Source organism: Echinops telfairi, unplaced genomic scaffold, assembly GCF_000313985.2.
Source record: "Echinops telfairi isolate 266 unplaced genomic scaffold, ASM31398v2 ScPeMD7_1;HRSCAF=3_0, whole genome shotgun sequence".
NCBI lineage: Eukaryota > Metazoa > Chordata > Mammalia > Afrosoricida > Tenrecidae > Echinops > Echinops telfairi.
The window spans coordinates 74,117,522-74,139,766 of NW_022103896.1; the positions used below are offsets into that span (position 1 = coordinate 74,117,522).

A 22,245-nucleotide genomic window follows, 5' to 3' on the forward strand; every position below is an offset into this window, starting at 1 on the left:
CATCAGTACTCGACATAATCGGATTTTGACATAAAATGTCAAGAAACATCAGAATCCGATCTGATGCATGTGATTTTTGTAAACAAAAGCAATTCATGTTTCAGTCACTTGGCGTTAGTTGGCATTGTTAGTGGGGATTGTTTACACCTCTAGTGGCTGTGTTCCCAAGTGTTTTGCTATAATTTTCTTAGTTTATGTATCTTTTTGTACTGTTTTTAGATTTAAAAAAACATGGGTCCTAAGAAAGTGTTTTCTGAAAAGATTCGTCATGATAAGGATGTTATCAGTATTGTTGATGACAATTTAGTAAACCCTTTTAGAAAACAGTTAAGGAAATGCCAACAGCAGAGCACATTAGACAGATTTTTTTTTTTTTAAGAGAAAGCCAGCCAGGTCCTAGGGAAAAGAGGTAAAGAAGGGGGAAAACTCCTGAAAAGCAGCTACCAGTTGATTTTATGGAAGGGGAGTCCCCTTCCAAACAATGACTCTCTCTCCATACCTCCTCTCCACATCCGTGTCCACAGATCCAGATCCTCATCAGTCTCTAGGTATGGGTCATACTGTAGTTGTTAAAAACTTTTTTAACCCAAACGTGTGCATAAACAAATGTAGTGAAGAAAGGTGATGGTGCCTGGCTATCAAAATATATAGCGTCTGGGGTCTTAAAGGCTTGAAGATAAACAAGCAGCCATACAAAGCCCACATGGAAGAAGCACACCAGCCTGTGTGACCACGAGCTGTTGAAGGGTTCAGGTATCAAGCATCAAAGAACAAAAAACCATATTGTAAATGTGAGTGAGCGCAGAGTGGAGACTCAAAGCCCATCGGTAGGCAACTGGACACCCCCTTACTGAAGGGTTGTGGGGAGGAGATGAGCCAGTCAGGATGCAGGGTAGCAACAATAAAACATATAACTTTCCTCTAGTTCTTAAATGCTTCCTCTCCCCACACTATCATGATCCCAATTCTACCTCACAAATCTGGCTAGACCAGAGGATGTACATTGGTACAGATAGCAACTGGAAACACAAGGAATCCAGGATAGATGACTCCTTCAGGACCAGTGGTGAGAATGGCGATACCTGGAGGGTGGAGGGAATGTGGGGTGGAAAGGGGGAACCGATTACAAGAATCTACGTATAGCCTCCTCCCTGGGGGATGGACAGCAAAGAAGAGGGCAGGGGGAGACGTCGGACAGTGTAACATATGACAAAATAATAATAATTTATGAATTATGAAGGGTTCATGAGGGAGTGGGGAGGGAGGGGGGAAAAATGAGCAACCAATATTAAGGGCTCAAGCAGAAGGCAAATGTTTTGAGAATGATGATGGCAACAAATGTATATATGTGCTTGACACAATGAATGTATGTATGGATAGTGATAAGAATTGTATGATTCCCCCAATAAAATGATTTAAAAAAAACAAAAACAAAAAAACATTTTTAATGTTGTTTCTTATTTAAATTACATTATTTAACTCTGAATTAATTTATTTTGAAATTTCTGTGTAATGCTTTTTATAAAAAGGCAAGATTAGAGTAAAAAGCAGTGGTTGAGAATGAATTAATCCGTTTTCATGTATTTCTTATGGGAAAAATTGATTTGGAACTCAACTGCACTGCTTCTCAATGCTCCTTCTAGAATAGATTGGGTTCGAGGTACGGGGGTCTACTGTACCTCAGGCTCACTTTAGAAAAATGTGAAACATCATAATATATGAGGAAGACATGAACAATTACCTGCAGTCCCCTTACTCTCTACTCTTAACTTCTGAATTTTCCCTTCCTGGATTTTTCACTCTTACAAATGTATACTGGAGATATATCATATTACATTTCAGACTGCTTTATATACTTCCTTTACTCGCATAACTTTAGATGAGAAACGTTTTCTGTGTCTTTAATGCTCATTACAAACATTTAAAATAATTGCCCTACATTCCATAATACCCACAAAGGTTATTATGATTTATTTAGCCATCCCTCAAACTACAGGTAACATGGCATAAAAACAAGAGAATACCAGAACACTTAATTGTGCTTATGCAGAACCTGTGCTTGGAACAAGAGGCAGCCATTCAAACAGAACAAAGGCAAACTGCATGGTTTAAAGTCAGGAAAGGTGTGTGTCCTTTCACCATACTTATCCAATCTGTATAATGAACAAATAATCTGAGAAGCTGGAAATCCTAGCAAATAACTGTGTGCAATCATGAAAATTGGGTGTATTTCCTCTTTTTCTGATGGCTCTGGATAAGAGAAAATGTAGGATGATTCTAATAGGATTATATGATTCAGTTGTGAGTGATTATTAACAGAGATCATTGTGATTGTAAAAACTTAGAACTCTATTATAGTGATTGGTCAATGTTCGCATCCTGCTGAGTACCAAATGAGCCATGTCAGAAGCAGGCTAGAAGAGTCAAGAATGACGTGTGTCCTTTGGGCCCTGAGATGCAGAGCCCCTTAAATCCAGGAGACAGAGAGTAATGACACCAGGGGACCAACAAAAAGTGGCAGCAGCAAAGTCAGAGCATGTGGCAGAGTGGTGGGCTTCCTGGTCCTTGGGAAAATGTGCCTTCAGTTAGGAGCCTTGCTTGTGGAGTGGGGTGCCTCCAAGCACTTAATTGGGGAAGTTATCTGACCCATAAGCTAGAGCCAAGTGCCTTTGGGCTGAGGTTTTTGGTGGAGTGGTACACAATTTGGGCATTTTATCAGCAGTGTTAAAAGAGCTTTGTAGCATCACCCAATCAGGGCAGACGCCAGTCCAAGGGGTCAAGGATCAGAGGGAAGCATGCTTGTGGGCATGGCTGAGAAAAGACTGTCTTGTCTGGAAGAACTGTCTTTTAAGCATGTTTGATCCTGAATTATAAGCTATTAATTTCTCTAATAAAGCTCTTGCAACACACAATCAAGATACCTGAGAAGCAGAGTGTCTTCAGAAAGACAGTTGATCTCAGAGTTGATAAGGAGGGTTGGATGGTGAATGGAGTTCAGCTTCCTAGGAATTGACCCTGGGCTGATGTTTGATTCTCCTTCACCTTTCTGAAATCAGAGGTCAGATGTGGTCTCCATGCTCTGTTTACCACAGGTACTAGATGGAATGTGAAGGTGCTTCCTTCGGGATTTTAAGAAGAGACAGCCATTGAAGGTCTTAAAAAGGTTCAACTGCTTTGACCTTCATCAATGCAGCGAAGAACAATTATTTTTAAATGTTCTAAAGAACTTTATAAAGGCCTGGGGAATGGTTCTCATGTAGTTCTGTGCGTAAAGGCAATAAACAAAGCCATCTAGAATATACTATACATAACTGGTCGATCTCTAGGGGGAGAGGGGAAAAGCCCAGGAAGGAGTGACACCAAAAGCCAAGAGGGCACTGGGACTCTGCAGATGATTTTCCATTTCTTTCTCATATATTCCTGTGTGCACAGGGTCCTAAAGCAGCGGTTCTCAACCTGGGGGTCGCGACCCATTTCAGGGTCGAATGACCCATTCACAGGTTCACCTGATTCATAACAGTAGCAATTACAGTTATGAAGCAGCAATGAAAATAATTTTATGGTTGGGGGTCACTACATGAGGAACTGTATTAAGGGGTCTCGGCATTAGGAAGGTTGAGAACCACTGTTCTAAAGTAAGCATGACATACTTAACCAGTAAAATCAAAACTGGATGGATCAATAATCATCATTCTGTTCAGAAAAGTTTAGGTGGCTCATCTGGAGATTTGGGGATATGCTCAAAGTCCGTGATTTTTGCTCCATACAAAATCCTCCATTTGAAGTGACCTTGAAGATAGGAACACTGCCACACATAATAATCCTGGCCTGCACTGCCAGGAGGTTCTTTTGCACTAAATCCCTTCTGCTGAGTTAAGCTCAAACCTGTTCCTTCTTGTCTTGTTCTTGATGAAAAAAGTAACAGCTGTTTCATAGGCTTCCATTAAGAAAACCTTGTTAAATCTCCCTTCGTCCTCTGTCTCCTCTGATACTCTCTGCGTAGGGCCTGACATTAGCATTTGTTCATCGAGCATGAATCTCCTCCCATGTGCACTCTCTACCTTTCCCATCCCAGGTCAACAGACCCTACAGACAGAAGTGTGCACTGCAGGGCTCACCAGAGGTGAAGATAGAGATGACCCACAAGTGAGATAACCGAAGTGATGATTCAGGGCTGAATGATTACATTGGTTTGGAGCTTTACGGTAAATAAGGAAGGAGAAAAAGTCTCATTTTTCCATTTTGGAATTTCCTTGGGCTCTTCGCCAAGAGAAAATTTCCTTCTATAAATGGATCCCAAATCCATTACATATCTTTTTCAGAAATGTGAGTGTGGCAAAGAAAGGAGATTGATTTTAACCAGGTATAAATCTAAAATGAGATGATGGTGGCTAATATCTTGAAGCCATCACTTAAAAAGTGGCCTTTGCATCAAGTAGAATCCACCCCCTCCCTTTAAAAAACAAACCAAATAAGACTGTCCAGAATTTCTCGGGCACTCACCAGATGTCAGACACTATACTAAACACTTTGCCTGTGTTTGTGTAATTCCTCACAGGAACTTGGTAAAGTGAGTACTATGATTACCCCAACCACTTTGTCAGTTTGTCTTACTGTGGCTTGTATGTGGCTGTGATGTATCATTGTATATCTTTTGATTCCCAGAAAACCAACCTACTAACAGTTTACTGTTAACTGTAAGCCTTCCAGATAACATAATCAATTAACATATATTTTGGATGTTAGATGTTAGATGTTTATGTACCCACATAAAAGCCACATTTTCAATATGAGATAAAAAAAGGTACTTTGCAATTGTGCAGTTTTCCTATCTACTAATGTGGCTACAAGAATATCGTCAACATTCTTTTTCTCTTTTCACAAGGGTCCAGCATTTCAAGGTGAGTGAACGTAGCCTAAGGACCTCAATCTACAGCACCTATCAGGCAAGTCAACCTTTTCTTCTAATGCGATGACTTCTCTCTCTTTCTTGAGAGCACGTCCAGCATTATTAGTGGAGTTTCACATGGATTTTATGGTGCTGTTTTAAGTTTACAGTGTTTCACTAAGCAGGATGAAAAATACTTAAAATACGTGAGAAATCATGTTTTACTACCATACACAAATACTGGAGAGATGAGCTGCTCAAGCAAAGATGACTAACGTTGTACTGTGTATTTTTAGAAGTTCATGTATAAGTCGACCCGCGCAGTTCAAATCTGGGTTGTTCAAGGTCATCTTTACATAGATAACCAGAGGGGCCTTACACACAGCAATGAAACACTGTGCTGTGCACTAAGCCATAAGATACCTCAACTCTCTGTCCCCAGGGTCCAACTTAAAAATTACCCCCAAAGCTTAGCTCCCAAAACAGCTGTCACTGAGTTGACTCTGACTATGACCCCAACTGTGTCAAAGTCGAACTGTATTCTGTTGGGTTTTCGGTGGCTGATTTTGTGGAGGTATATCATCAGATCTCAAATCCCACGTACCTCTGGTAGACTTGAACTTCCCGCATTTTCGTTGGTGGCTGAGTGCGCTGAATAAGGTAGAAATGTAAAGCCCACTGTCCAATATGACTACAGCTAGGGTGTGAGTCTTCCACTCTCAGGGGCAGGGGGGCAAGGGGGACATCTGCTCCATAGCTAAGTCTATTTATGCTTCAGCAATGACAGCTTAAATGTAATCTTGGAGAAAAGTGCATTAGTATTAATTCTTATATGCCAGGACTCATTGTGGACTCACTGGTGAACATTCACCTATTCATTCACCACGTTTTCCTCAAGGGCTTCTTATGTGCCAAGCACATAACCTTCACGGAGCTGTCGGCTACTGAACCACAGTCTTCTAACCACCGTCATCCTCCAAGACCTCTCCTGCTGGCTTTCCCAGTTAGTTATAGAACTATAACTCAAGCCCAGCCCTTGCCCTGGGATGACTTTCTAAAGCAGTGATATTTTTCCCCTGACACACAAATAAATGTTATTGTAAGAGTGTACTCATTTTCATTAATTAAAATATTTGTGTGTGTGTGTGTGTATAGCTCATCTTTCAAAGCGGGTTGATAAAAAAAAGAGCAATGTGTTTAATTACAACCTTAATAAATGTACCAACATCCACTGTGTTCGTGTTGGCTAATGTAGTAAGTTCCTTCCCTATGAATGGTATTTCAGAAACAAGAAAAGAATAAAATTCTGGAACAGGGATTTCTAGTGGGGCTCCAAGGAAGCCACAAATCTACAGGAGTGCCAGACTTGCATTTGACTTGACTTACCTCAATCGTTTTACAGGTGTCTTCCAGCTGGCTGATCACTCCCTGGACTCTGTCGTTGCTGCCAACAAGAACGGCAATACCATCACTGAGTTCAGACTAAGAGAGAAAAGAGGGGCACAAGATTTGAGAGTTTTTATCGCCTCCCCTGACTGCACACGAGTAGTGCTGTCTTAATCTAAGGCCCACAGCACCCAGAAGAGGAATAGAGAGTTTTGAGAGGCCTGTGTGCTTCTTGATATCATGTACAGAAGTTGTTCGTACATGAACAAATGCATTTTCTGGGAAGAGCTTTCGTAATTTTCCATGAATACTGTGATCCTGCTAAAGACTGAATGATAGGCCACAGATACAGAAGTGCATCTTCAAGCTAACAAAATTACATGTAATCAGTAACTGTATTTGACTCTGATGCATGGTGACCCCATGTGTTTCAGAGAATTGTGCTCTGTTTGGTTCCCAATGGCTGAGTTTGGGGTATTCGTTTTTGCCAGGCCTTTCTCTTAAGGAGCCCTGGTAGTGGAGAGGTGACATGTTGGGCTGTTAACACAAGGCTGGCAGTTGGAAACCACCACCAGCTCCTTGAGAGAAAAATGAAAGCTGCTACTCCTGTCGAGCGACAGTCTCAGATGGAGATGGACTCCATGGCAGTGAGTTTGCTTTGGGTTTTTCTTTCAAGGTACCTCTGGGTGGACTTGAACTTTCAAACCTTTGGTTAGTGGCCTGTTAACTATTTGTAACATCCAAAGGGTCTCCATTGCTTTAGATTTTATGAAAGCACACTGCCATATCTTTCTCCCATAATGGATTTGAACTGCTGACCTTTCAGCAGGCAAGTGCTTTATCTCTGTACCACCAGATATTAACACCTTCTAAGGGGTGCACATAACTGTGCTCATAAAGAACCTATGCATAGACGATGAGGCAGATGTTCATAAAGAACAAAGGGATACTGTGTGGTTTAAATTCGGGAAAGATGGGTGTCGGGGCAGTACCCTTTCACCATAATTATTCTATCTGAATGGTGAGAAAATAATCCAAGATGCTAGACAATATGCAGAACCTTGCATCAGGATTAGAGGAAGACTCATTAACCACCTCAAATACACAGATAGCACAACCTTCCTTACTAAACGTAAAGAGGGCTTGAAGCATTTACTAATGAAGATCAAAGAATTAGGCCTTCAGTAGAGACTGCCTCAACAACAATAAAAATTCCTCACAATTAGACCAATAGATAATATCAGCATAAACTGAGAAAATATTGAAGCTGTCAATAATTTCATTTTCCTTGTATCCACTATCAATGCTCATGGGAGCAGCAGTCAAAAAAATCAAACACTGCATTCCATTGGGCAAATCTGCTGTGAAAGACTTCTTAAAAGAGCAAAGTTATTACGTTGAGGACTAAGCTACACCTGACCCAAGCCATGGTATTTTCCATCATCTCCTATGCATTGGAAAGCTGTACAATAAATAAGAAATACCAGAGAAAAATTCATGCTAAAAATTGTGGTGTTGGCAAAGGAGGTTGAATAGTCAATGGATTGCCGGATGAAAGAGCACATCTGTCTTGGAAGAAGCACAGCTGGAAAGCTCCTTTGAAGCAATGAAGGGGAGAGTTCATCTCATTTACTTTGGGCATGTTATCAGGAAAGACCAGGCCCTGGAGAAGGAATCATGCTTAGTAGAGTGTTCATGAAAAAGAGGAAGGTTCAATAATATTGATTGACAGAGTGGGTGTAAAAATGGGCCCCAGTATAGATGGGCCCTAACATAGACCAGGAGGACAACCCAGGACTAGGCAGTGTCTTGATCTATTACAGATCAGTAACTATGACAGCGCCTAACAATAACAGAGATTCCTAAAGAATTGTGAAGATTGTTGATAATTGCATGAGTCAGTCTGGTGGTGGTGGTAGGTGCCACTGGGTCGGCTCGGACACGCAGTGACCCTCTGCACAACACAACGAAACATGCCCAGTCCTGTGCCATCCTCACAATTGTTTTTATGTTTGAGCCCATTGATACTGCCACTGTGTCAACCCATCTCATTGAAGGCCTTCCTTTTTTTCACCAACCTACCAGTTTATGAAACATGATGCCCTTCTACAGGGTCTGGTCCCTCCTGACAATATATCCAAAGTATGCAAGACGAAATCTTGCCATCCTAGCCTCTAAGGAGCCCCCTGGCCTTACTTCTTCCAGTACAGATCAATTTGTCCTTTTAGCAGTCCATGGTACTCTTTCAATATTCTTCTCCAGCTCCACAATTCAAATGCACTGATTCTTCCTCCTTCTTCCTTATTCAATATCCAACTTACTCATGCTTATGATGCAATGGAGACTACCATGACTTGGGTCAGGTGCACCTTAGTCCTCAAAGGAACATCCTTGCTCTTCAATACTCTAATAAGGTCTGTGCAGCAGGCTTACTTAATGCAATATGTCTCTTGGTCTCTTGACTGCTGCTCCCATTGAGGCTGGTAAGTGACATCAAACACCCAAAGCAGTTATCTCCCTACTATAACTCAGGATCCATTTAACTTGGACGATGTATATAGTAAACACTCATTCATTTATTGGCATATTCAGCATATACACTGTACTACACATACAATATGTGTTAATGGGTACAATATGTGTACCATGGCATGAAGGACCTCTAGTGGTATAGTGAACTAAGCCATGGGCTTCTAACAAGAAGGCCATCACTGCAAGCTCGCTCACCATCCTCCAGGAGGATGAGAGACAGCCTGCTCCTGTAAAGCCTGACAGCCTTAGAAACAGCTCCACTCTGTCATCTAGGATGACTGTCAGTCAGAACTGACCAAAGGCAGGGTGTTACTCAGCATGGCGTACATGTAAAACTCAAAGTCATAAAACAGTCCAGGCTTACTGCTTGAACAGATGCCAGTGGACCTCTGAGACCTTTGCTCTTAGTCATCCTTCAGGTCTGGAACTGAAATTCCCGTGGTCAATTTTCAGTCAAGCAGTAGACAAGCCTATTAGGGGAGCAGTAAAACTAGGGAAGTACCAATTTCTCATAATAATTAACCATTTGAAATAAAAGGGTAGGATTTGCCTAAGGACAAAGTTCAGAAGGATTAGGAGAAAAGAGAGAAGTGGAAACAAGAAACAGGGAGAAAGTGGGGCACATGATGTTACTATGGGGAATTGCAATCAATGACGTAAAACAAAATGTGTATGGATTGTGCAATGAAAAACTGATTTGCTCTGTAAACTTTCACCCAGTTCACAATAAAAAGGAAAGGACAAATATAGTACATTTATACGACCACATAGTAGGCTAAGATATGAAAAACCTCTTGCAGAAGAGTGAATTTCTCCTCATGGTCGCCCCGTGTGTTAGAGAGTAGAGCTGTGCCCTGTAGAGCTTCCTTGGCTCTGACCTGCCTGGGAGCAGATCAGGCTTTTTGTGTGGCAGTATTCCTGTGGGGTTCATAGCAGCAATCTTGGGGTCCCGGGCAAGACATTTCAACTCCTTTCAATTTTTGACCTGCGAAGAGATTCCATTTTTTTGTACTTATCTACTATCAAGGTTGCCTATGGAGGACAAAGAGTACTAAAGGGGAACTTAGAGGACCCATATGTTTTGTTTAATTATGTCCTTAATTTCTCAATGACATTGTGCAAAATAGGTAATCAACTTGGGTCCTAATTTGCTCATGTTTAAAATGCAACCGACCAACAAACAAATCCACTGCCCTCAAGTTGATTGCAACTCACAGAGACCCTATAGCATAGAGCGGCCTGCCCCAGCAGGTTTCCAAAGATTGACTCATCTTTTCCCTGATGGGTTCAAACCTCTGACCTTTTGGTTAGCAGCCCAAATGGAAACTGAGATGGGATGCCAGTGTGTAAAAGTGAAGCTGGTTTGACTGAGCAGGAAATGGAGTAGGAGATCCACCAGTTTGTCCATCTCTTGAGTCGCCTAACCCTTACCTCGTGCAGTTCTGAAGCCATATCCTGAGTCTAAGGCTCTAAGGGAAGTACAAGTGTATTTATATTCTAGTCATGACGAACTACTTACAATCATCTTTATCATTAGTAATAGGTGCTAGATGCATGGTTGTAACATGTAATTTGCTGGTATAATTCTCAGATATTCACTTCGTGATTTATCATTCAAAACCCTCTGTAAAGGGGCGAGTCAAAACTGATCATTACTAGGGTTTATTACTTGCAATACTTGCAAGGGTTTATTCCAAGCAAAACATGTTTAAACCTGTCTCTGAAATCAATGGTGGCTACAGACAAGTTCTCTTAATAATGTACTTGATTTACTATCATTGGGGTACCCTCAAAACTTGTTTTGTGGCATGGAAAAAAATGATTCTGAAATCAGGACAAATATCAAAATTTTAACAAAACTCAAGTGGACAACTTCCCAAATCATTGAAGCTTTGTGATAAATGAATGGGAATGTTGCCCCACATAAAATAACAGTTTTTAGATGGATCTAATATTTTAAGGATGGCCAAGAGGATCTCAAAGGTAAGCCAAGACAGGGAAGATGGTTGAGTCTACAAAAGAAATCGCTGTGGCTAAAGCCCAGAAACTGGTGGAAGGCCATAGAACAACCATTGATGTCATTGCTATCGAAGTTAGAATCTCATGTGGTGGGATAGTTACATAATTTCATGTCAACTTAAAGTATAGGGGAGTCTAGACTGTCAATCAGGTCACAGCCTGATGGTGCCTCCTTGTGGACATGACCTCCTCCTAAAGAGGGTCCTGGGAACCTCCCCCTGTATCTCCGCCTTCACCTTCCTGTTGAGGAGCCCCATGGAGACCTGCGCCAGCCCTGGAGATGCTTCCACCACCATTGGATCCACACAGCTCTGCACCCACCGGCCTGTGATCTTCCTGCATTCTGCATTATTGCTCGGGGATGTGTGAATCTGAAGAAGGATTTGTGGACTAGTATCATACTTATGGACTTCATCTGGACTGGGCTGGGATGTTTTCCTGATGTATAACTACTTCAATTTTAAGTGAGCATCTTGGGCTCAGCAAGCTTTCAAGTCAAGTAGTGCCAAAGCACAGCTAACGAATTGAAACTGGAGAAGAGTCTTGGGTTTCCCGTACTATTCAGAGAGTGAGGTCTAATAAGACCAGTGGCTTTGAGGGGATTGGCCGGGACAGTTAAATTCGGGACAAAGAGGTCAGCTCAAAAGGTTATGGTGGCTGTTCTTTTAAGATTTCAAACAGGTAAAAAAAAGGTCCCCCCTCAGAGCATAAAGGACAATCATAGGGACATTATTAGGAAGAAGTTTTGGTGAGAAAATGATAAGAAAAGTTGCATCAGGGAATTTTTTCCATCATAACCAGGTACCTGCTCATTCCTGGAGGGTAGCAAGTGCTGTCATAGTTGAATTTTGTTAATAAACCTTCCCCCACCCACCCTACAGCCCTGATCTTGCCCCTCAGACTTCTTCCCAAAATTTGAGTCCCTTATGGACACCAAATTTGTTGTTTTAAGGTGATTAATAGAAGAGCATATAATTCTTTGAGGTAGGACTACAGTAGCGGTTCTCAACCTGAGGGTCGAATGACCCTTTCACAGGGGTCGCCTGATTTTTAGCAGTAGCAAAATTATAGTTATAAAGTAGCAATGAAAATAATTTTATGGTTGGGGGTCACCACAACATGAGGAATTGTATGAAAGGGTCGCGGCATTAGGAAGGTTGAGAACCACTGGGCGAGAGAGATGGAAGCGCAGCTCTCAGACGTGAATGGACCCAGATGGAGGATATGCTGAGAAACAATGGTTTCTTAGTTTGAGATTTTTGTTTAATGATGTTTTCTCTGATTATATAGCATACTTTTAAAATTGTTGTTATATGTATAAAGAAGCTGATAATAAAAGGCAACAATAATGAGAATGATAAGGTTTTTGACTTATGTCAGAACTGATTAATGGAATCCTGTAGTTGGGGATCTGTACTATGAGAGCAGGTGGCACCCATTTCTAACAGCCTCTTCTTTGGAGGGAAAGGAGGGAAAATCATTGTTTAGCAAATGAAGCCCCTGTGTGGACATGGCCTTCCCCTGAGGATTCTGGGAATTCCTGTATTTTCCTCCTCTATCTCTCACTGCTCTCTCCCTGAGAGACACTCTACTGACAAGACAGATGGCACTATGCTGATAGAGCCCTTGCCCTTGGAACTGGAGGAGCCATGTGGAGCCCCCTGCCAGCACTAAGATGCTTACACCACCACTGGATCCACAAGACCTTCTGCCCACTAGCCTGTGATCTTCCTGCATTTGGCATCATTGCATGTGTTTCGTGAGTCTGAAGAGTATAGCTTGGTAGTAGACATATAAGCTAATATTGGACTTATGGACTTGATCTGGTCTGGGCTGGGCCGTTTTCTCAATGTTCAATTGCTCTTGCATACAAAACCTCTTTCTCACACATATACGAGCCTCCCTGAATTTGCTTCTCTAATCTACCCAGACTAACACACAGGGTAGCAATGACCTGGGGAGATGCTATGATTGGCAGAAGGGGGTCTGGGATTGGGGCTGTGGGGTAAAAGACATAGGCCACACTCAGAAGAGGTCTCTCAGCCATGGACACAGGTGACATGAGGAGTAGCACAAGAGATAGTTTTATAGTTCTTTAAGTGCCATTGTCATTTTCATCCACTAAAACTGTGGGAGAAAATAACTTAGTGGGACAAAAGGAATTTTTCATTGAGGAAGGAAGAAAAATATTCTGTGATTCAAGTGAAAAGTTTACCTATTCTCTGAACTTCCATAATGCCTAAGCAGCTTGAACTTTGACTAGATGCCACCAGTAACCTCCAAACATGCACACAAACAGCTACCGATCTCTCTCTGCACCCCTTCTTTCTAACATACTGTATTGTGAACCAGGTGGAGGATTACACAGATGATTATCGGTTTACATTCAATTCATACGCATTCTTCTCGACTCATTCTTTGCCATTCTCTCAATGTGCTATCACTCGTCCTATTTCCTTCCTGTATTTCCTGTTTCCATTCCTCCTTTCCTAACTACTTTGTCCTTGGGTCAGTACTGCCCTTTTGATATTAAGTAGTTGATTATTTTAATACAGAAGTGAATTTAGTTCCGGACATGAAGTTTAAAGGCCATAGTCTAAGGGACTCCACTAAGGTTTTCTCTGACCAGTAAACCTGGTATCTGTGTTCGGCTCCATATTTTTTCCCTACTCTATCCAAGGCATTCAAATATCTGTATCCCTTCTTGCACCAGTGAACCCTTTCTCACCACTCTCCAGGGAACTGGCCCAGCAAGTGTCAACCATGCAGCATCTCTCCCAGTTGAGCCCACCAGCCTCACAGCCTAGTGGGTGGGTGATGGTTTGCACTTCTTCTTCCAAATCAGAAAGCAAATCCACAAACACTTAGCAGGGACTATGGAGTATGAACCAGCACCAACTCTTTACCTTTTGTCTCTGGAATACATGAGTGAGGGGAGCCACTTGACAATCTTTGTGAGCCCCAAAAACCTTGCAAAGAGAGCAGGTAGGCACCTCGCAATTCAGACAGTAGATGTTGATGCGCTCTTCCTCGTGCTCCTCACACATGGGTTGGTCAGACTTCTTTTCAGGTCTAGAAGATGAGCGGATAGGTGTCCATCAGTTTCCATTGGTCCAACGTAAATAGGGCTGATCAGCTTTGTAAAACCCAATTCCCCTCTGCACCCTCATCATACGAGACACCATCATAAGAAAATCAACCCACTCAAACGATGCACAAAGTGGTAAAACCTACAAGACTCAAATTAGGAAATCAGAAATAGCATTCCACAGTGAAGATAACAAAAAAATAATCAAGGGAATAAAAAAGACATAAAACTGTCAAATGGAGACGAAAACCTTGAGTAGTTAACAAAACAGAACAAACCGCCTTAAACTTGGAAAGAAAATAATAAAAACTAATCTCAAAGAAAATTATAAAATATTGACAAAATAAAAAAGAGAAAACCATAAAAAAATAATTAAACAGTAATATAAAAGCATAAAGCAAAGAAAAATGACAAGAAAACTCCAGACAGAAAATTACGATGAGGAAAGAAACCAGTAGCATGATTAAAAAATACAGCAAAATGACAGTAAATCAACCATATTAATAACATTCATTGTAAGTGGATTAAACTTAGCAGTTAAGAGATAGAGAGTGGCAGAATGGATAAGAAAATAAGACCCATTAATATGCTGCTTCCAGAAAACACACCTTACACACAAAGTCAAACACAGTCTAAAAATCAAAGGATGGAAGAAATATATCAAGCTAATCATAGTCAAAAACAAGCAGTAGTGGCAATATTAAATTTTCAAAATTAGACATCAACGTAAGAGCCACCATGAGAAAAAAATAAGGCCATTAGATGATTAAAGTCACAAATAAACAAGAAGACATAATCATAATAAGCATCTATGCACCCCATGAAAGACCCTCAAAATACGTGAGTCAAACTGTTCAAAGTTGAACGGACAAGTAAACAATATTACAATAGTAGAAGACTTCAATACACCACTCTGGAGGAAAGACAGATCATTTGGAAAGAAAAATTGAAAAAAGATACAGAAGTATAAACCGACATTGATCTCTTAAACATATATAGTAGTTGATCTCTTCTACATACACACACAGAATATTTCACCCCACCACAACACAGTATACATCCTTTTCCAAGGCACATACAACGTACTCCAGAATAGGTCATATGTTAGGCCACAAAGCATTAGTACAATTTTAAACATGAAGATACTACAAACCATCTCTTAAGATCACGTTGCTTAAAAATTAAAAATGAGTAATAGGAAGTTCTAGCTAAAAAAAATCAATTACATGGAAATCAAACAATTTCTGACTTTAACCATTGAAGAAATGAAGAGTAACAGTTAAAAATTCCTCAAAACAAATAAGAACCAAACACAACCTACCCAAACCTTTGGTACACAGCAAAAGCAGTACGCAGAGAGCGCTGCCACGGAGGTAGGCACTACCGTGGTGAGCGCACACCAACTGGGAAGCGAGCACTGAAATCAATGCCTAACACGGTCGATACCTACGACAGCCAGAACAAGAGCCGCAGAATAGACCCTTGTCCCCCAGAAGAAAAGAAACAATACAAATCAGAGCAGAACGAAACGAATCAGAACATTGAAAACAAATATTTAAAAAACAGACAGGGAGGATTAACAAAATTGACAAACCACTAGAAAATGTAACATCTGAAAAGAGGAAGCAAGTAAAATGAAATGGGAGGTATCGCAACAAAGCCAACGAAAATTTTAAAAATCATACAATATTGCCAATGATTGAACTCCAACAAATTTGAAAACCTACAAGAGAGGAGCCAATTTCTAGAAGCACATTACCTAACTAAATTAACAGATTGATATAGAAAATATTAAAAATAAAACATCATAATCAAGTGAGACTTATACCAGGTGTGCAAAGATGGTTTAATGTTAGAAAAACAATCAATGTAAATAACACTAAAGAACCACATGATAATAGCAAAAGATGCAAAAAAGGTATTGTACAAAATCCAATATTTATTTTTTTAATTAAAAACACTCAACAAAGTAGGAGTAGAGGGGAATTCCTCCAAATTGGCATGCAAATTGGTAAGGAAGAATGTAAAACTCTCTCTTTGCAGATGGCATGATTTTATATACAGAAATCCCAAAGATCCAATAAGAAAATTACTGGAACTAATTGAAAATTTTGGCGACATGGCGGGCTATCAGATTCTTGCACATTAAGGAAGAGAATTCTGAAAGGAAATTTAAAAAACAAAACAACACATGAAAACAAACATTTATTTACAATAATCCCCCCAAAGAAGAAACACTTAGGAATAAATCTAACTAGAGAAACAAGAATGCTACATGTTTTAGATAGGAAGAAGACTTAATATAGTGAAATTGTCAATATTACAGTATTTCTGAAAGCTATATATAAATGCAATAAAATTCTTATCCAAATCCAACACTATTCTTCAAAGAAATGGAAAAACTAATCAACTAGATATGGAAAGAAATTAAACCCAAGCAAAACACTACTGAAAAACAAAAACAAAGTAGGCAGCCTCTCATCCTTGATTTCAAAACCTATTACACAGCCACAGTAGCCAAAACTAGTACACAGCCACAGTGATCAAAACACCTTAGTATGGGTATACCGATCAATATGTAGACCAATGGATCAGAACAGAGAACCCAGAAATAAAATCAAGCAACCTACAGACACCTGGTTTTTGATAATTGACTTTAAGACCCATTTATCGGGAAGGGAGTGTCTTTTCAACAAATGGTGCTAGCAAAGTTGATCTCCATCTGCAAAAGAATGAAACAGGACCCATACATCATATTATATACATAACTCAAGATGGATTAAAGACAAATATAAACCCTAGAACTATAGATATCATCAATGAAAAAATGGGGATAGATTTCAGGGCCCTAATACAAGGCATAAACACACTACCCAACATAATTGAAAACATCCACACTGCAGAAGACAAAATAGAGAACTGGGCCTTCCTGAAAATATGACATTTTTACACATCAAAAGACTTTATCATATAAGCGGCCTTCTAGCAGGGAAGTAACAAAGCCCACAGGGAAGAAGCACAACAGCCTATGTGATCATGAGGTGTCAAAGGGAAGAGGTATCAGAAGTTCAAAAACAAGCAATCAAATTAATGTGAAGGGGTATAGATTTGGTAGACATCCAAAACCCACCTGTAAGATAATTGAACAGTTCTCCTCAGACAGGCCACATGGAAGGGATGATACACCCACGGTACAGTAGAGCACTGATGAGCCACTTAACTGTCTTCGAGTTCTTTAATATTTCCTCCCCTTACTATTATGGTTCTTATTTGTTCTACCTCCTTCATCATATTAGATTTGTGTATGTTCATTTGTATATTTAAGATCATTTGGTATACGAAGGCCAAGATAGATAACCCTTCAGAAACAGTAAGAGGAGTAATGGTTCCCTGAGAGTACAGGAAGAGAGGGTGAGGAGGGAATGGGGAATAAGAACCTAATAGCATTCCACTCAATGGGATCTAACAACAGAATTGTATGTGAATGGGTATATTGGATTGTGTAAGATATGGCAAAAAACCAAAAACCAAAAAAAAACTATGGTAGGGAGAAAAAAGAAGGTTCCTGGGGGGCAGAGTGGAGTAAGGAGGGGATAGAGGGGAACTGATATCAAGGAGTTCAAGAAGAAAGAAAATGTTTTGAAACTGATTGTGGTAGCAATTGTACAATACTACTTGATGTGATTGAACTATGGAATGTTATGATATCTCTAAGAGCTCCCAATACAATGATAAAAAAAAAGACTTCATCACAAAAATAAAATAAGGACCCACATATTGGGTGGGGGTGTGTGTGGCACATATATATTGGATAAAGAGTTATGCTTAAAAATTCTATGAAAAACTATAACAATTCAGTAAGAAAAGTATGAATCATCCAATTAAAAAATAGGCAGAGGACATGAATGGACAGGCAATTTACCCCAATCCAACTTCACACTGCCACTGATAATAAAATTTAAAAAACAAACAAACAGAAAATAAAAAAGTGCTGGAGACGATGTGGAGAGACTGGAACCTTCACACAATGCTGACTTACAGACATTATAGAAAAGAGTATGGCACTCCCTTAAACAAATGTAAATAAAAATACCATATGATCTAGGAGATCTCTACTAGGTAGATATCTCAAAGAAATAGAGAACAAAACACAAAGAGATATATGCACACCCATGTTTATAGCAGTGCCATCCTAAAAGCAGAAAGATGAAAACAACCAAAATGTCCAACAGTGGAGGAATGCATAAATGCACCGTGGCACATACAACAGAAGATTATGCGTCCCTGAGAAACAATGATGAAACTGTTAAATACCTCACAACATGGACAAATTTGGATCTCACAGTGAATCCACACATTTGACTTCCTAACAGATCAACACCAATCCCAAGGGGGATTTGCTCACAGTTAGGCACACGATGATTAAAGACTAGGTTTGCCTGTGCCAGTGAAGAAAATAACCAATAAAGCAAATAAAAGTCTGAGACGGACTGACAAGTCACTGCTACTCAAGGCTAACCTGTTCACTGCATAATCACTTCTAGGTGGTGAATGATGATCTGTCTATCCACCTAATGATCTTGAATGTCAAATTCAAGATAAAAAATATGCTTAATTATACTCAGAGTTCATTTCCATTTGGCCTCCTGCTGAGAATTTGCATAGCAGATATATCGAGTCAGAATCAAGTCAGAATCAACATTTGAGCAACACCCTCCGCATTCTTTTGGAGCCCAGGTGAGGTTTACACATACAGAATCTGTTAAAAGGCAGCTTCTGATTCAGTCTATCCAGCTTTAAGATGGAAATTCTCAGCAGGGAGTCAAACTGGAATGAATTGTTTCAAAGCCTTGATTGTAGTGCTTTGGGCTCTCTAGAAAATGATGGGAGGTGTGAGACAGCCTGGTTATGCAAAGCCTTGGAATTTTAATGCTTACATATTTTAATTTAAGATTGAAACTGGCAGTACTCAGATTTCTCAGGAACATTTGAAAAAGTTAAAGCCAAAAGGTTTTTGCATATACCCAAACATATGGTTATTTAAAACTAGACTGGGGTGAGGGGGCTAGTTTTTGTTTGTCTACATCTAATTTTTAAACCCCGCAGGCTGTAAATTATTATGGGTCAGGAAATTAAGATAAGGGGCCATGACCAACATTATTAAAACTAAAATAGAAGAGAAAATACTACTCTGTGAGTTCTATTACATGTAGAAAAGATAAATAAGGATTTGTGACACTTGTTTCAGATATATAGAATTAATTATATCTATACCTATTTTAATATAATTGCCTTAATTTAAATTAAAATTCAATATAATAAATGGCAAGGTAATAAAAATTTTCTACTAAGTTTTTGAAGCCCCCTCATATACCCACCCATGTATGTAAATAGTTGCTGAATTGCAACGTAATAAATACCTGTTTGAAAACCATTGATCTTGAGATGTCGTCTCATGTAACTAGCCTCGAATTCAGAGAAAGGTATAAAATATGCTGATTGACCTACCTAAATCTCTTGAAAGAGATCAACTATTTGAAATGAGGTTATAATCCAGTAAAGGAATTACATGGATTTGCAGCTTTAAAAAAATTATATTTTAATTAAGATCAATGTGTTTCTGATGTAACTGACTTTCCCCCCATAATACAATGTACACTGAAAACTACTTCCCATATCTTTTATTAGGCTGGCAACACTGGCTCAGAAGCATGATACAAACAATTGGATGTATAATTAAAAGCTTAAGCCAACTTAAAACATCTAACAGAATTGGGCAATACTATGCATGTAAAGTAAAGCTGAGATGATGGAGGCCAAGCTCACAATTGTGGCATCAGGGCTCAGGGTCTCTCACCAGGCAGTGCAAGCCAGAATCAAAGTGTCAGTGGCCTGCTACTGAGGTTGTCGTCAGGACTACCCTAGAATTTATTGAGGGTGGGTATCTGATCTGGGTAAAGCATGCCACAAATTGATCAAATTGATCAGGTCAAATTGATGGTAAAGTTTAATTCCGTCACCACCCCCAGCCATTCCTGGGGCTTTGGGGCTGGGATATGGGGGTACAGCGAATGGTGTGACCCTTTGCCTGGGCATGCCACAGTAGGGTATGCTGGGCTCCTCTAGGGTTTCCCATATGGGCTCCAATAAATATCTTCCTTTTCACTTAAAAAAAAAAAGTTTAATTCAGCTCGGATGCAGTACATGGTAGTTGGGTAGCCTTAGGTAAATCACGTGAACACGTTCAGTCTCAGTTTTACCATCTCTAGAAATGGAACCAAGGAACGTTGGATTAGATATGATAGAATAAACACATGCATTTTTTATGTGTTAACTCCCACTAAAGTAAAATTCAGGAAACCAAAAGGGATAAATCTATAAGGATGAAGAATGAGCAACTGGCAACAGATGAGAGCTGTCACCCAAATGTGGGAAAGTAGAACAGGGTTTCAACTTGGCTCCCCTACGTGCCTGTAGCAGAGGGAACACAAAAACAAAACCCTCATTGCCATCGAGTCAATGCTGACTCATAGAGACCCCCTGTGGGTTTCCAAGACTATAACTGTTTACGGGAATAGAAAAGCTAATTTTTCTCCTATAGAGCTGCTGGTGGTTTTGAACTGTCAACCATGGGGATTGCAGCCCAAGAGAAGCAAGCAGATTTGAACTGCAGAAGTTTGGAAAGGCCTGGAACTGGAGGGGTCATAAAGGCAAGAGTGTGGTAAAGGCTGAAAACAAGACTTTTTGCACAGTTGAGTTTGCTATCTCCATATAAACAAGAGAGTAAAACTGCATTTGTGGGCTTCTGAAGCTGTAACTCTTTACAGAGCTAGAAAGCATCCTCTTTCTCAGGCAGAACAACTAGTGGTTTTGAACTGTTGACCTTGCAGTGAGCATAACCCATTTCATCACCGAGGTTCCCAGGGTTCCTTTACTCCCTTGTCAAAGGTTGCTATGAGTCAGAAAGGACTCCATGGAGTTTGGTTTTTAAAGCAACAAAGAGTTAGTCATTGCACAAAATAAGGAATTCAACTCCCAGCAGAGGGACTAGACTTTCCAAGCAGAGGCTAAAGGGTAGTACAATCATGCGAGGGCTGGGTGTTAGGTGTTCAGATCAGAAAGTAAATAGATGATGTCTAAAAGAGAAATATCAAGAAATAGGAACATACTAGCAGCATAATCATGCCACTGATGATAAATTTTTAAAAAAACGTTAAAAAGACTTAAAAGCGATTGACTGGATAGTGAGAATTGGAGTGAAGAGCGAGTGAGGAGGGGAACACACTGCCAATAGGCTTGTACATATTTATTTGCATATTTTAAATGATGTCTATGAATTATTTTGATAAAACATTTAATAGTTTAAATCTTATTTGAAAGAAAAAAGTCACATGACAATAGCGAATCATCAAGCAATTGAAAATAGTTATAGAATGTGCCTGTGTTGTTGTTAGGTTCGGTTGAGTCTGTTCCAACCCATAGTGACCCTATGCACAACAGAACAACACACTGCCCAGTTGGTCCGGCGCTGGGCTCACAATTGAGCGAGTCCTCAGTTGTTGCTATGCTTAAGCTCATTGTTGCAGCCACAATGTCAATGCATCTCAAGGACCTTCCACTTTTTCACTGCGCCTCTACTCTACCAAACATGATGTCCTTCCCCAGGGACTGGTCTCTCCTGAAAACATGTCCAAAGTATGTAAGATGAAGTCTTGCCATCCAATGTGCCTCTATTAATGTGCCCACGTTAATCTATATATTCATGGACCAATAAACATTTCAATAGCTTTAATGGCTAGTTCAGGTATGGCTCTTAACAGCCAAATTTAGTATAACTTAAAATAAGTTCTTAAATAGGAATGTTATAAGTGGAAATAATTCAAAAATTTAAAAGCCTGTGAATACTAATGGTGAGTTATTATAACATTATCATTTTTCCAAATGTATAAAAGAATACTTAAATTAATAGTGAAAGTAGCTCACATTGTCCTTTTCTATTAAAATGTCTTATTTTCATTTATAAGTTTATAAGAAGTATTTCTCATTGCCAAATCATTCTATTTTTCTCTTATTGTAGAAACATAATCTACTTTTCAAGTTTTCTTATTCTAAAGAAACTTTGATCAAGCCTTATGACCTTTAATTCATTCAGTGTGATCTAATGATGTAACTGATTTAATTACAACATATTTGTTATAAATAACTGTCAAAAAAGTAAGAATAAGTTACCATGATACAATTCTATTAATTATACTATTACGAATAGTGTTATAAAAGAACAGAATAGTGTTATAAAAGAACAAGTTAACTTGTCAATTTAAGACATTAAGAA

The 22,245-nt window shown here is 39.7% G+C and overlaps 1 protein-coding gene across 5 annotated transcripts in view; it reads right to left on the reverse strand.

Moving 5' to 3' along the window:
• Positions 1-22,245, reverse strand: part of TRIM55 (tripartite motif containing 55) — an 81,585-nt gene that overhangs the window by 55,462 nt on the left and 3,878 nt on the right. For 4 of the 5 annotated variants that reach the window (XM_004697540.2, XM_013007204.2, XM_045287434.1 and 1 more), the window contains exons 3-4: positions 13,732-13,897; positions 6,275-6,370 (exon numbers count right to left, since the gene is read on the reverse strand). In XM_004697540.2, the coding sequence (XP_004697597.1) occupies positions 6,275-6,370; positions 13,732-13,897 (262 nt within the window). The remainder of the gene's footprint in view (positions 1-6,274; positions 6,371-13,731; positions 13,898-22,245) is intronic. The other variant, XM_045287436.1, reaches the window with a different exon arrangement.